We start from the raw sequence: 15,487 nt of genomic DNA on the forward strand, positions 1-15,487 counted from the left end.
TTATGGCTACATACTGCATGAGATGTGCAAACTTTTCATTGCATAAACAGGATGCTGCACTTGAATTTGAATCTCACTTTAAAAGTGAATTGAAGATTTTTAAAAAAACTTTCTAAGAATAGTCAAGTATTCTGATGGTGTATCCATTCTGCTGAACTCTATATTTTTCATTTTTGCTGAAAAAGATGACTTCATTCTCTTCCATCAAGTATGCTGACAACTGTCTTTTTTCATTTGCACGTTTAAATTTCCCTCCTGAATTATGAGTTAATGCTCAGTTTCGTAATAATATTTGAATATATATTAAAAAAAGAAGAGCAGAAAAATGGAGCCAAACATAGAAGGATTAAAGTAACCTAAGATAAGAATGGTTTCTTTTCTTATGTCTCTTTATTTTGTCAGAGTATTGCCAGTAACTCAGGTAGCAAAGTTGTATAAAAATCCTGTTGCTGTGCACTCAGGAACAATTCTGTTCTAGATGACTTTTTTTTCTATTGGTCTAGACATGGTTATTTTCTCAGACTTCACAGTGAAGAAAATGTGTAGAAGCGATGTATAGGAACTGTTGAATCATGGCCTGAACCTCTGACTGATCAGTTGAGGCAAACACTGGGTCAGCCCTGGGAGCTCAGGTGAAGGCAATTCAGCTGTGTGACCAGAGGGGGTGGAGCCTGGCAGCACCTCTCCTAGACCCCATTTAAGGGCTGACTGTGTCTAGGGAAGGTTCTCTTTCTGGAGATTGCTCCCTTTGGAGTGTTTTTTTGCAAGCCTTGGATGCAGGTGAGCGTTTTCAATTATTTTCAATTATCCCTTTCCACTGTGATAATATTTCTAGTTATTGGGTTATACTGTATAAATCTTTAGATACCAGCCTAACCACACCACTCTGTAAATTTGTTGATTGTACTGGTGAGAAGTTAGTGGAGGGAATAAAGTCAAGAATGAGATGAGGAACAGTCTTGTTTTTTCATTGCAGCTAACCCTGTTCTAGTTAATATGCTGGAGACGTGATACTTACAGGATGAAAAACTGGTTGTTTTTTTTTCTTCTTCCTTCAATTCTTTGCTTCCTCCAGCATTCACAGATCTGTTCACACTGCAAACTTTTTTCTTTTGTCAAACAATTTGTGTGCTTAATAGTGATGAACTTACAGATGAAAGAAGCTATCCTGAGAGTTGCATTATGAAATATAACACAAAAGAAAGAATTAAGGTTGCTGAGGAAACTTTTGGTCTAGGATTTGTGAGCACTTAGTCATTCCATTTGTCAAGATTACCAGCAGCTATTTTCTGTGAAATCTTAATGATTGTCCATATAATGATGAATAGTAAGCCTTACTTATAGATGTCTCCACATGTCCTGTGAGCTAAGATGTCATTATGTGGAATGAATTTCTTCAGAGTTGTACTTGTTTGTGTGCATATGAATCTACAAGTTCATAAAAGGACTTCTATGGGTGATATAAGAAAGCCAAGTTTATAATTGGAGAGATGGTCTATAGGAATTGTAACTCGCTCTTGCATGCGCAGTCTGAAGTAGAGAGAGAATTTTCATGTAAAGCGACTTATGTTCATGGTTGATTAACCATACTCCAAAAAAAATTTCAGAAATCTCAGTGAGGTCAAACTGTACATGGCTTTCACAGTGCTACTTAAATTAGAGGTGATGCAAAAATGGGTAAAACAGAGGCAGACGCTTTTCAGTGATATTCAGTGAAAGCAGAAGAGGTAAGTAGGCCAATAAAGAAAACAAGAAATTTCAAGTACACATAAGGAGCTTTTTTTTATTAGAGAAGTGGTGAGACTTTAATTCTTGAGGATACTCCACCTGAACAAGGCCTTGAGCAGCCTGCTGCAACTGACTCTTAGGGGTTAGACCAAACAGTCCCCAGAGGTCCCTCAGTAATTCTATGGCTATATAGAACTTGGAAGTGACACAATCCTTATCTTCAACGATTATTCTTAAAATTTTTAAAAAAGAAAAACAGAAACATCTTGCTATCATTTATGTCATTCTAAATAGTACATAAAAATTTTTATTTGAATCTTTTGGGCGCATACACTTATAGAGTGTGCATTATAAGCCAATTTGCATTCACTGTTGTCCATGTGAGGTTTTTCATCCAGTTTTAGTGTATTTAGCATTGTAATGTTTCATATGTACTTTTCTTGTATCCATATCTTTGCAGGTTGTTGTGTCTGCCTTTATATTGTAACAAATTTTCTAGACCATCAGTGAAAGTGTTTTTTCTTAACGTAATTTTACTTTTTGTTATGCCTATAGGGAACCTGTTTATTGGTTTCAGGCTTGAATGATGAGTAAGCTATGGCCTGGCAGCATGGAATATAGCTATATTAATGTAATCATGACTATGCTTTATATTACAGGTCTCCCTGCTGCAGCAGGAGATAAAGCAAAACTGTGAAGTTGATTATCCGGTTAAAATTTGTCCTGGTCAAACTTATGGTTTTGTTCGTTACAGAAAAGAACCTATCAATCCTAAGGATAAAACTTATATTGAGGAAGGCAGAAAGGATATGGTCAACTGGCTGAATAAATATATTTAATAGAATACCAAGTGACTAATTTATAACATAATCATGTAATACAATGTGGAGACTTTCAATAGCACATCTTAGAAAATTAGAAATTATGTTATTTAGAAAATAGAAATTACAGAAAAAAGCAAACATACTTCAGCTTTTTTTTTCAGTAGATTGTAACTCCTATCATGTTATATTCATTTGAAGCCATTTTAGATCCCACCTAGCAGTGCTGTGTCTTAATATGCTATAAAATATTCTCCAGTACTTTGTTATTCAGCTTATAATTAAAACAAATTATGGTAATGGTCTGTATGTTATGGCCACTGTTCATTTAAGTACCATGTAAACCATAGGCCCAAAATTTAGAGACACCAATTGATTCTTTGGTGGAGATCATGTTGAGACTCTAGGCTTCTTTGACTGGTACCTCAGTGACGGGTATGTATTTAACAAGTTTAGGAATTAAAAAGTATAATACAAATTTCAAACATCACGTTGTTGTGTGCCTTACAAGCCCTCACTGCTGCTTAAAGAAGGAATGTTCAGTGTTTTTTTTTTTTTTTTTTGCATAATGCATCTTGTTACGTAACTTTCCCTTAATACAGCAAAAATCCTTGCATTGCAGCAGCTCAAGATTGCATCTTCCTCAGCACTCAGCCTCCAGCAGCACCCGCTCAGGGAATTTTCACTCTTGCTCCATGTCCTAACAGGCAGCAATGTAGGGATTTCCTGAGCTGAATCTTGCCATTAGGTCACTGTGTTGAACAACCACTGATGACTTACTCTCTGTGAATTTGCCAGTCCTGTTTTAAATCTGCTTACAATGTTGACCTCTAGTGCATTCCATGATGGGGACTTCCGTAGTTTAATTATGCCCTATGGGGGCAGAGGTGTGTGTTCATTAGTTTGTTGAAGTAAGTTGCCTAAGATCTTCATTGGATGTTGTCCCTTTTTACCTTCTCAGTGCTACTGACATAAAGTGTTGTGTGATTTAGGGGGAAGAGAATGTAATTTTAAAAAGCTTTAATTTTTATAATGGCAATCTCTCACATTAAACATATCATCAGAGAAATATACATTGTAGTGTGTTTCACTTAAAAATGAAGTCAACAATATTAATTGACCATCTCTCAGTGGGTTTTTAATTTCTTTTTGCTTGCTTCAATGAACATTTTCCTCCTTTATTTGCTGCTGATGGCTGTCCATCTTTCCAAAGGGAAGACTGTAGACTTGGCTTTGAGTCTTCAAGGAGAGCGCTTAAGCATGCAACTGCTTAAGTGTTGCTTTTGATAAAATAATATCTGTATGTAATATACTGATAACACATCTTTCTTCCAGGACAAGAATGTAGAATGGCAGTTCATTGTGTCTTAATTACCACAGTGTGAAAACTGGCAAACACCAAATTCAGTGGACTTTCATTAACATTAGAAGAGTATCTCTTGTGTAAGAGGATGATCAGGCCGTGCATTTAGAGAATTGTACTGATTCATAAATATTGACTTATGAAGTAATGACTAAGCTGTAGGGGGAAAAAAACCTTGAGACACAGTGTTTGCTGGAATTTGACAGAGTAAATCCAAGTTACTACAAGTACAGCCAAATCTTCATGATAAAACTGCAGCTCACTGGAATTTTAAGATTCAGAATTAATGTGTACAATATAGTACAAAGTGTAACCAACTGCACATGGAGAGATCATGAGCTGTAAATAAAAAAAAAAAAAACTAGAATGCATTGTCCAGCAAGGAACTAAGAACCAACAGGAAATCAAAATAAAACCCATTAAAATTTTAAGATTTGGTGTTAAAACTATTCAGCATTGCCTGAATATTAAGTATAGAGTTTCCACAGGCACAGTGCTGCAGTTCAGGGGCTAAGAAACTCCAATGGAGAGGAGGTTCTGTAAAACATTGCTTCTAGGAATGATTTCAACTGCTTATTTACTTAACATTTGTTTTACTACTGTTCTTTGAAGAAGCTGGGGAGAATCCAATACTATGTGCTGTGTAACTCTATGTGGGGACACCCCCAGCCCCAGAGAAGACTTCCCAAATAACTGGGTTTTGAATCTTATGATTTCATTGTCTATTTCTTTGTTGTTCTCCCCCCCTTCATTTTAAGAACTGTAAACAAATAATAGTGATAAAATTATTTAGAACATGGGAAAACAGCTTATGCGTGAGGACCAAATGGTAAGCCAGGCTGCTTTTCCAAGACAGAAGTGAACCTAGTGATGCATTTTTTTTTCAGATGTGCTTCTGAGAAAACAGTTTTGATCATGAATGTTCTAAGAAGCAGCTCTATAGAGAATAAACCAAATTATGCAATAAAAGATCAGAAAATTCCAGCTTCTTACAAAGGTGTACAAGGCTGAGGAAGTGAGTCATTTTATCTTTTAGATAAAATGTCATTTTATTCTTTTAGAAGAAAAATAAATATTATAACACATCCAATGATATGATAAGAATGTATCAGCATTTTAAACCTTTATTATACAGATATGTAGAACAATGTACAAAAGTGTAACCGTTTTAAGTTTTACTTGTTCTCACACTTTTCTTGTGCTGTGCTCTGTCTTGTACTGAGCTTTGAAATGATTTCTTTGTGTCACTGCCTCACCCTGCTGATGATTTAGCATTCCTCTATCACCAATGAATAAATAATCTGAGGGACCTCACCCTGTTGATGACTTAGCATTCCTCTATCACCAAAGAATAAATAATCTGAGGGAATAAAAATGTCAGCATAATATTTGTAAGTGATACTAGCCCAATCCTTAAAAACAAAGGAACACCCTTAAAGGAAAAAAAAGGTCTAAATGGATTGCTCAGGTAAGCAAACACATTTCCTAAGTGTTCTTAATGTTGTTTTGTACAAGCTACAAGGAACATTTCATATTCAGACATAGCATGACTTGCCCCAGTAGCACCTCCTGCTTGTCCTTACAATAAAATGAAAAGCCTTAAAAAAGTGAACTTTTGACTGTTTGACGTTGTGCTACGTGCAGATAAGGGCAGTGACTGACGTAACTCCTGTCTGAAGAAACCTGATCTTGGTTCACACTCCCTCCACTCTGAGTTAGCACTTTCTCCACGCTGCTGTCCAGTGCCTGCCGTCTCTGCTGCGCTCTGCAGTTTGGCTGTGCCATCTCATACCTTGGTTGTGCTACAGGTAGGCATGGCTAGCTGTTTGTTTTTTTTTTCTTTAACTTTCACTGCTTTTCCTCATAAGAATCATAAAGCCAGTGTGCACTGAGGGAAGACTTAACGCGTCTGGGGAACCTGCATGTTATCCATGTGTGTTTGTACACAGTTCACACTCACTGAATTGCCACCAGGGTGCTACTTCTTCCCTAACTGTTCTGGACAGTGGTTCAGAAAGGCTTTGCTTTCCTTTTCAAGGTGATGAAGACCTGTCAGATTCAGGACAGCCTCTTGAAAGCAGAAGAGCTGTGCTTTTATATTTTATATAAATACCTTTATATTTTTTTCTAGTTGTAGGTTCCGGTTGCTGACAACTGAAGTTGCTGTTTGGTCTTAAGTGCTCAAGTGTTTGGAAGTGGAGATGAGGAAGGAGAGAGCACAGTGTTGGCAGTGGGCTCACAGCTTCTCCCAGACTGCCTCTGTTGAATATAAAGCAGGGGGGGTTTGTTCTTTAAGAAAAGTTTCAATAGTATCTTAGAAATACAAAAAAAGAGTATTTGTATATAGCACCTATGGGGGCAAGTGTAGAAACATAATCCAAACGGATCAGTGTTACAAAGCTCACAGGCCTATGTGGCTGATGCACCATAGGAGCCTCCACAGCACTGCACAGACTTGAGCTTGGAGCTCTTCTACCCACATTTGAACCCTTAAATATTTAATATTTTACATTAAATTTATCAGACAACTTCATTAAAAATGTATGCAATTAAAGCCTTTCAGGATACGCTTAACTGTAGGGCATAACGCTTGCATTTTTGAAGTTCCAAAATGTTTCTTTACTATTCAACTGATCTGGTTTTGCTTTCTGATTTTAGTTTAATAAAAAGGAAACAGTATGTAGAAAGGAAGATACTTATCAACTTCTTCTATTATATGTTTATACTGTGCTTTGGCTTATAAACCTGTCTATTAATTCACTTTTTTCCAGGCAAACTTATTTTAAATTAGGTTTCATATATATATATATATATATATATATATATATATATATATTATATATATTTATATTTATATATTTATATATATATTAAAATAAATATTAAAATAAAAATATTTATTAAAATAAAATAAATATATATATATATTTCATATCTATCTATCTATATATATATGAGAATATATGAGAATACAGCATGTATATATGAGAATACAGCATGTATATATGAGAATACAGCATGTATATATGAGAATACAGCATGTGGGGGGAAAAAAAAACCAACGACAAACACCTCTAGGGGGGTGTGGCTTAGACTTGCACCCATGTGTGCTGAGGGCTAATGCAGCTTTCAACTAGGATACAACTTGTCTTGACACTTTCATCTGTGGAAAATGAGATCTCATTAGATGTGCAACTCATCTGAGATAATTGGATTTCTGAAAATTCTGGACCACTGTGCAGATCTGGCTGTAAAGTTGGTTGGCTGTTGGCAGCTATCCCATTCATACCACTATGATTGAAGCCAACGTAGTTCAGGGAGAGGTCTGTAACCTGCTTTTTGCCACTTCTCTTTGTGAGCGTATTTGGCACAGTCAGGATGAGCTGTTCTTGTTTGTATACCAAGCAATTTTTTTCTTACACAGTGCTCACAGGCTTTGCAGTTTGTATGGGAAGAGTTCAGGCAAAGCTTAACCTACATTCTCTCAAAAATCTTGAACAACTTGGAGATGATTTTCACATATTCAGGCAACTTTATTTGAGTCATTTTGCAGCAATCTGGAGTCAGTTAACCCAGTTGGTTAAGCTAAGATCAGTCATAAAATCATTAACTTGTGGCAAAAAGAAGATACACAAACACTGTTAATTTCTGTTGGCGTTTTTTGACCTTTGTAAATTACTTGTTTATTTTCATTGAAGCAATAGCTAGTAAAAATTTAATAGTAAAAATTTAACCATACCCTTATTGCTCCTTTGTCTGTAAAATATTTGATTCAATTTCAGGAACTTTTTCCTTATATTCAGTTTTTTTCCTATAGTTGAGTTAAAATTAATTCCTTTTAATACTGACTAAATATATTTATACACTTGGCTACCACTGAGTATATTTTTATTTGCAAACCCCGTAAGCATCCTTCAAAATTTGCAACATCTGAGGCTAAAGCTGGTTTAGAGAGAGGATTTTTTGACACTGAAAAGGTCTGCTATAGAGAATGGACTTTTCTAGAGGAAAATACTGCATTTAATATAAATCTAATTTTTTTTCACATGCTAGTTGTTTTAATTCGTTTTACTTTTTTTTAATGCTAAGCCCTGTATTAAGCCTTCACAGTCTATGATAAAAAAAGTGTTATACATTCTTGGCAAGGACATTCATATGATGAAGAGTAAAAGATTTGGCTTCGTCCCTATTTTAATTATTTGTGACGGTTGCCTGCCTGGTTGCCCTTTACTTTACTGTATTACTGTAGAGTGCACAAGTTCTAGCTACATACCAGATCCTATAGAATAATTGATAACATAAGCAGCTCTAATGATATTATTATTATTATTATGAAAAATGAGCCAATTTGCAGATTGATCCATGTTTCATTTTTGACTTGACAGCAATGAGCTTGTTCACAATATCAGTGGAGTGATTAAAAAGTTCACCAGTCTGTGACACTGCTGTATTTGGTCTTTTTCAGTGTACTGTGCTGTGATATTCACCCCTGAGTGTTCTCTGTTTTTCCTGGGCGGCATTCCAGATGGCGAATGAGTTGAGGCCTTGTCCATGTGACATTGGAGACAGATTTGATTATGGCGGCCGTGGGCAGGAAGTACAAGTTGAGCACATCAAGGCCTATGTCTCCAAACCATCCACCAGCACAGACAAAGCTGTGATTGTGATTCATGACATCTTTGGATGGGAACTCCCAAACACGAGATACATAGCTGATATGCTAACAGCCAATGGATATGTGTAAGAAATCCTACACTTTGCAAAGTGTCTTTTTAATGAGAAAGTCAGATTACGTTTCCACTTTTCTTTGTAAGCCATACAAATATAAACAATTTCATAGGTTTCAATTAAAGAATCTCCTGTTTGTTAAAGCAGTATAAGAATGTTGTTGAGCAGTCCTACCATATTGAGGCAGTATGCAAGTACTGAAAAGAAGAGGGGGGGAAAAAGAAGCCTTATTTTGAATCTTTGGGTGACTGAAACGCTTCTGTGAGCCTGACACAGCCTGCTTCATAGCATGCTTGCATGTTTGCTGTTTTGGCAAAAATTTCAGGGAAGCTGAAAGTAATTCTATGAAAATGAAGTGTACAAGCTTGTACCAAACAAAGAAACAAGGTCTCAGATATGTGAAAGCGTCCTGCATATCCTCTTCTCTGTATTAGTGCATTATCATTCTTTCTAGCCCTAATGAGTGAACCCTGTAAATTGTAGGCTCTCACTTTTTTTTTCCTTCTATTTTGGTAGGAGGCCACAAAGGACTTCCAATTTCAATTAAAAATGTGTCAAATTAATTTAGCAGGGCAAATTATGCTGTCTGTACTTATTAGACAGAAAAATAATGAAGGTTGCTTGTGTAATGTTTTGATGGAGATTAAATTCTACGTGTATTCAAGAAACCAAACTTGTAGCACACACAGACTTCCTTTTAATGCCTTTTTAGTGTTATGTCATGGGTATAAAATGTTTTTATTTTTCCAACAGAGCCATCCTGCCAGATTTTTTTGTGGGACAAGAGCCGTGGAAACCTTCAAATGACTGGGCTACCTTCTATGATTGGGTGAAATCACGAGATGCCGGCAAAATAGACAAGTACAACAGTTGTTCATTGTTCAGCATGTGGATGTGCTTATTTCGTAGGAATTTTTGCCTCAGTAAAGATGCAGGATTAGGTCTTAAATTATTATTGTGTCAAATACAGCTGGATGTCCAGAAACAAAAATTTCATGCAGTTCAAGTGTTGAATTTACAGTTATCTGAGGAGTCCTTTTTGGAGAACAAGAGTAAAAGTGACCATTGTTTAGTTCTACTGAGAGTAGAAGGAAGATTAACGACTCAAAAGAATAACCAAAAGCTGGGGGGCTTGTTCCACTTCCATTTGGTGTAGTTCCTACAGGCAAGCACAACTTCCATGGGCTTCAGGCAAGATGTAGTCACCTAACAGAACTGAATTCTTTAGTCCTTCTCCCTGTCAGATTTGGTGTGCTGATGGACAGTTAGCTGAGTATGAGCCAGCAGTGTGCCTAGGTGGCCAAGAAGACCAATGGCATCCTGGCTTGTATCAGGAATGGTGTGGTGAGCAGGACTAGGGAAGGAATCTTGCTGCTGTACTCAGCATCGGTGAGGCTTCACCTCAAATGTTCAGTTTTGAGCACCTCAGTGCAGAAAGAATATTGAGCATACTACTTTGCCATTTTCTACTCCATATTTCTTAAACTTTCCTCAGATATCTTCTAACTGTGTTATATTTTACTTACGCTATAGGACAAATACTGCCACTTGTAAAATTAATTGACATACTATATGTAAAATCCCCTCCGGTTCTAATTGCAGTGATCTGGGAAGAGTGAATCTGCGTGTTTTCTCCTTTGGTTTCTCACCTACACTTTGTCCTATAATTCAGAAATGAGTAATTGTACCACTGTGGGACCTCAGCCAGCACCAAGAACTCATGCATTTGCTCCCAGGCAGGACAATGAAGAGAATAGGAGGGAAATAACATGAGAAAGCTCGTGGGCAGTTTATTAAGTGAAGGAAAGGAGAAAAAGCACAAGCAAGAGAAAGGCAGTCACCCTGCCTCTCCCATGGGCAATGGATGCCCAGCTGCCTCTGGGCAGTAGCAGTAGCCATCAGGGAAGCCAGGGGAGCAGAGCTCAAGCATTAATTATGTTTCTTTCATCTTTCTTAGAGAAGTTGATGTTGTCATGAAGTATCTGAAGGAACATTGTGGTGCGAAGAACATTGGTGTAATTGGGTTCTGCTGGGGAGGAGCAGCAGTACAACACTTGATGCTGAAAAATCCTCATTTAAAGACAGGAGTGTCTCTTTATGGTAAGTGTCAGATGGCTGTTGTGTTGTGGGAAGGCACAGCCAGAGCAGGAAGCTATCCTTTAGGAGCACTCCTGTGACAACTCAGTGTGACAGCTTACTGAAGAAAGCAACATGATTACAAAATACCATTATGTAATTTGACTACTTAAATTGGGAATGGGGCAAACCGGTAATGATCTTCCCTGAACTTTTCAAACAGAGTCTTTCTGTCTTTAACAACAACCCAAAACATGGGAACTTCTCAAAATAAAAGGGATTTTCAAACAAAGTGTTTAATTCCATTATAACCTGATCAGCTCTAACTTATTGTAATGGCTATTATTTTGACTGGATAGCTTTAGTAGTGGTTTAACCTCTTTAACAAGCATTAGTCACTTCATGTGCCTTTCCTTTTCCCCTAGGAGTGATCAAGTTCTTTGATGACAAAAGCAGTTTGCTTCACCCAACCTTCTTCATTTTTGCTGAAAAAGATGAAATCGTCCCTCTGGAGCAAGTGAGTTTCCCATTGGAGATATTTGTCTCCATGCTTTTTGTTCTTGTTTTGTAAATTGATATTTACTTAAGAGAAACCAGAAGATGAATTTAGAATCATAGAATCATAGAATTGCTCAGGTTGGAAAAGACCTTCAAGATCATCAAGTCCGACCACAGCCTAACCATACTACCCTAACTCTATCAACCCTTTGCCAAATATTGTCCCTAAGCACCACATTCAAGCGGTTTTTAAACATATTCAGGGATGGTGACTGAACCACCTCCCTGGGGAGCCTATTCCAATTTGCACTTTTCCCCCCTTTTTACTTTAGTTCTACACAAATTAATGTTGTTCATCTTTAACCCAAAAAGTTTTACAGTGAACTAAAAAATGTTTTCTGATTCTGTTGTGAAATATGGACACTTTACGTGAGAACTGCTTGTCCTGCAGAGCTTCTGCTTTCTAATACACTTGTCAAAAGTCTTCCTGGGGAGCAAGGGTGGAGAATGTCTGGAGAAAAAGATGATCTACAAAGGGGACCAAACAGGAGGGTGTGTTTTCTTTGAGTGGTGTTTTTCCTGGCAAAAATCCCAGTAACTTTGATCTGTCAGTTTTGCATCTGTTCTTCTTCTCCCTCAATTTCAAATGGATTCAAAATATTGCCAGGTTTTATTTCTTAGAGCCTATCAACAGTTACTTGTAGCAATGACTTCCTGTTATCCTTCTTGTGACAATGAGCAGTAAGTGCTTCTATCTTTAGAGGTATTACTAGAGTAACTTATACACCTTTTTGCAGTTTTGTACAGTCGCATGCTTTTATTCTTCTGGAGAAAAAAACCCACTAGTTAAAAACATATACTGAAAAGGCTGTAAATACCTAACATGCTAACTCAGTGTTCAGCAAAGATGGTACGTTCTCTGTTACAGGTTACTGTGCTGGAACAGAAGCTTAAACAAAACACTAAAGTTGATTATGAAGTTAAAATTTACCCTGGACAGACTCATGGTTTTGTGCACCGCAAAAAAGAAAACATCAATCCTCAGGATAAACCTTATATTGAGGAAGGAAGAAGGGATATGATTAACTGGCTGAATAAATACATGTAGAAGAAATCAAATGCCCATAAAACAAAACACTGTCTTATGAAATCAGAAAATAATAAAGATTGTATTGATTAAAATGATCTTAAAATCATCAAAATACTTTCAAATACCTTTTATAGTAGCACTACTTGTATGTACTTATTTTCTAAGGAGATGTATACATTTTTACAAATGCTGAAAGTTGTAACTGTAAAAATTTTTTTAAATTTAACTTTGTGTACCTTTAAAATTATCATAATATGATGTGGGGTGTTTTCTAGAATCTGAAGAATTCCCTTTCTTTATTCCTATCGGTGTAATAAAATAATTGAAACCCTGTGTCCACTCAGATAATGCTCTCATTCAAGCTGTGTTTAAAGTTGTTGGGCTGTGAGACATGTGACATCATGGAGGAAAAGCTCCTACAAAGATGATCTATTTAAGTTTAAATAGCCACATTATCCATAGTTTTTTTTTGTTTGTTTGTTTTTTAAATACCTTTTGAAAATGGGGATGCATGCTCCTTTTTTTTCCATCTGGACAGAGTGAACCAAGATCAGGATAGGAGGTTATTTATATGGCAGAGCAGAGACTTTTGCAGGCTGGGGCATTTTGTTGGAAAAAAATGTTACGTTCAGAACTCATAAAAATCAAGCCTGAGAAAGCACTACAAAGAGAGGAAGGGAACAGAACAATGGGAAGAAATGTCTACGGAATGAAAAGGGGCTACAGAAGGTTGGGAAATATAACTGAAGCATTGGAAAAATGTGAGGAGACTAGAGGAATGTGCAGATCAAGCAAAGAAGGACCTGAAAAGGGTGTAGATGGTAGGGCACAGAGACTGTGAAAGGATGGAAAACAGAAGAGAAATAAGAACTAAGTAGGAACAGAAGACTATCTATCAGCCATATGTAGAACATAAAAAAAAGAAACCAATAACAGACAAGTGAGTGAAAACTTTGAATCCTTCTTCCTGCATTTCCAGACAGTGCTCTAGTGGGAGTAGGGCTCAAGGGCAGGGATTTCATCTTGGCTGCCACCTTGTTAATTCCTTTAGCATCTTACTACCTACCTTGTGTCTATCAACTGAATTCAGGATAATCTATTTTAACAATTTTTGGGTATTACAGCTAGCCTGAATAGCTTTAAAATTTATTAGGGTCTTCCTTTCTTCCATGGAAATGCCTTGCAAAGACATAAGAGTCAATGTTTTGGAGAGCTGCCTCAGCACCTCAAGTGAGCTACAAACCTGCCCACATCTAATTGTTCTAATTTATCTTTCCCCTTCTTACATCTGTACTTCTTCTTTGATAAAATTAACTTCTTCCAGGATATGGCTAACATTTTGTACTTATTTTTTTTGACTTGTTTTGTAATTAATGAACTTAACAGAGTTCTGGACACTTTAGTCTTTACCAGATTTTGTGGGATTAGTTCTTCTAGCCAGCACTTTCCCTTTGTCTTTCTCATTTTCGTGACCTATACAGATACTTTTATTACTAGTTCTCTGACACTAGATAGCAGTAAGCTACCCTGAAGCCTCAGTCTTTCTACAGGGCTCGTTGTTCTGCTGTCCCAGATGCATGCCACTATCTCCCCCTCTATATGCCTGCTTCTTGATTCTGAAACACTTGCAGACATATGGATGCAGCTGCAGTGATCTCTTGCTACGCTATCTGCCTGTCCTCCACATCAGGATCCTGTGACATTTAATAACATCTCTTCCACAAAGCACCAGTGTCCTCCACTGCTTCCTCCTTTTCATTATCTTCATAAAAAGCCCCCTTGCCAGCTCAGCTTCTGATGCTGATCCTTCCTTGTTCCATCCCCCCAGGAAAGTGCATTGCATCATTTCATAATCAGCTTGATGCAAATCATCTGTCATCTCAGATGATCTCAGGCAGTTGCTCTCCTTCTCCCTTAATCAGAGTTGAGTTTAACACAGCATTGACCTCAACATAAATCCTCACTTCCTTAAATCCTTCCAGTGCCATCAGATTTCTCTACACTGTGATTGAATCAGGTATCAGGATGGGTAACACGTAGATCCCACAATACAGCCTTTATGATAGACTAGCTGTGAGAAGAATATAACTGTATTTCAGCTCCTCTTTTCTTCCCTTTTTCCTTCTCAGTGTATTCATTTAGTGAGACTGCCTGCATCTTTGACGTTGGGGAAATAGATGCAGATGCTGTGCTAAGCATGGCCAAATTTAGCTTCAGTGAAATCCCAAGGGGCTTCTTCAGCTTTCATGGAGTATTGGCCCAAAGGTGCATCTCCATTGCCCCCCATCATCCCTCTGCCAGACATGCCTGGCAGCTCCTGCAAGCAGTTATCTTCCCCTTGGGCACCACCCTCAGCACACCCAGGAGAAAATGGTGGCAGGGAGGAATGGCAGACACTTCCTTTCACTGGTGCAGCCACATCCTATGCACGTGTCCACGCAGCTCTGCTGAAACCTGAAGATAATGATGTGTGAACCTTCCCAGAGAGTGACTTGGGCATGTGGCTCAGAAAGCCTGTAAAGTGGGAACTGAATTCCCACCTGTGGATTCCTGCCCAATTTATTGGGGTTGCTATGAGAACAGACAGAGATGATGAAATCAAAAAGCATACAACCACTGCCTAACATGGATTTTAAATAAAACAGCTCTCAATTTCCCTTATTAATACCCTCCCAGTATGTTTCACGGAATATTTCCCTCCCAACATGTTTCTCAGCTGGCCATGCCAGATTGCAGGGTTGTGTTTTTTTTTAATGTGAACGAGCAGATGTCACTGAGAACTGGGCTAAGCTTTGCTGAATTTTGTTGGAGACACGGCAGTAGTGAAACTGTGAGCAGCATTGTTAGTAGAATTTTGTCAAAATTAATCATCCTTGGAGAATTCAGAGTGGCTTGCTCTAGGACAGGTGTTGCATTTCATCATGTGTTCATATTTGCCATCACCGGAGGCTGTAGAAATACAGGACTTGAGATGGAAGATTCATAGTTTTGACAATGTTAACATTTACTTTACTGAAAAATTCACATATTCACAAAACTGGCATTTGAGAATGTCCTTTATGTCTGGAAAGCACTGACATATAGGCATATAGGTTAAGACATTACAGAAGTCCTTCTGCCAGCACAGTATTTTTGTAGATCTATCCAATTCCAACAGTCTGCCTTGACAATTTAATAATTTTG

General features: G+C 37.5%; 1 protein-coding gene across 2 annotated transcripts; it reads left to right on the plus strand.

Annotated features, from left to right (window-relative positions):
* The first annotated feature begins 5,556 nt into the window (after positions 1-5,556).
* LOC100538725 (carboxymethylenebutenolidase homolog) lies at positions 5,557-12,639 on the plus strand. Of its 2 annotated transcripts, none has more exons than XM_010708509.4 (6): positions 5,557-5,720; positions 8,378-8,652; positions 9,394-9,501; positions 10,598-10,740; positions 11,142-11,233; positions 12,143-12,639. In XM_010708509.4, the coding sequence occupies exons 2-6, from the start codon at positions 8,438-8,440 to the stop codon at positions 12,320-12,322; spliced, it is 738 nt and encodes a 245-aa protein (XP_010706811.2). In that variant the 5' UTR covers positions 5,557-5,720; positions 8,378-8,437; the 3' UTR covers positions 12,323-12,639. The 2 variants fall into 2 exon arrangements, with proteins under 2 accessions (XP_010706811.2, XP_019469379.2); XM_019613834.3 differs by having other exon boundaries at positions 5,583-5,720; positions 8,438-8,652.
* Positions 12,640-15,487: the final 2,848 nt, after the last annotated feature.

This window comes from Meleagris gallopavo, chromosome 3 (assembly GCF_905368555.1).
Source record: "Meleagris gallopavo chromosome 3, MGAL_WU_HG_1.1, whole genome shotgun sequence".
NCBI classification, from domain to species: Eukaryota; Metazoa; Chordata; class Aves; order Galliformes; family Phasianidae; genus Meleagris; species Meleagris gallopavo.

What these genes read in the sequence shown, in the direction of transcription:
- LOC100538725 (XM_010708509.4), top strand. Translation starts at nt 8,438, where the DNA reads ATGGCGAATGAGTTGAGGCCTTGTCCATGTGACATTGGAGACAGATTT. An exon ending in CTAACAGCCAATGGATATGT is followed by an intron (nt 8,653 to 9,393) that starts GTAAGAAATCCT and finishes TTTTTCCAACAG; the next exon opens with AGCCATCCTGCCAGATTTTT. An exon ending in GACAGGAGTGTCTCTTTATG is followed by an intron (nt 10,741 to 11,141) that starts GTAAGTGTCAGA and finishes CTTTTCCCCTAG; the next exon opens with GAGTGATCAAGTTCTTTGAT.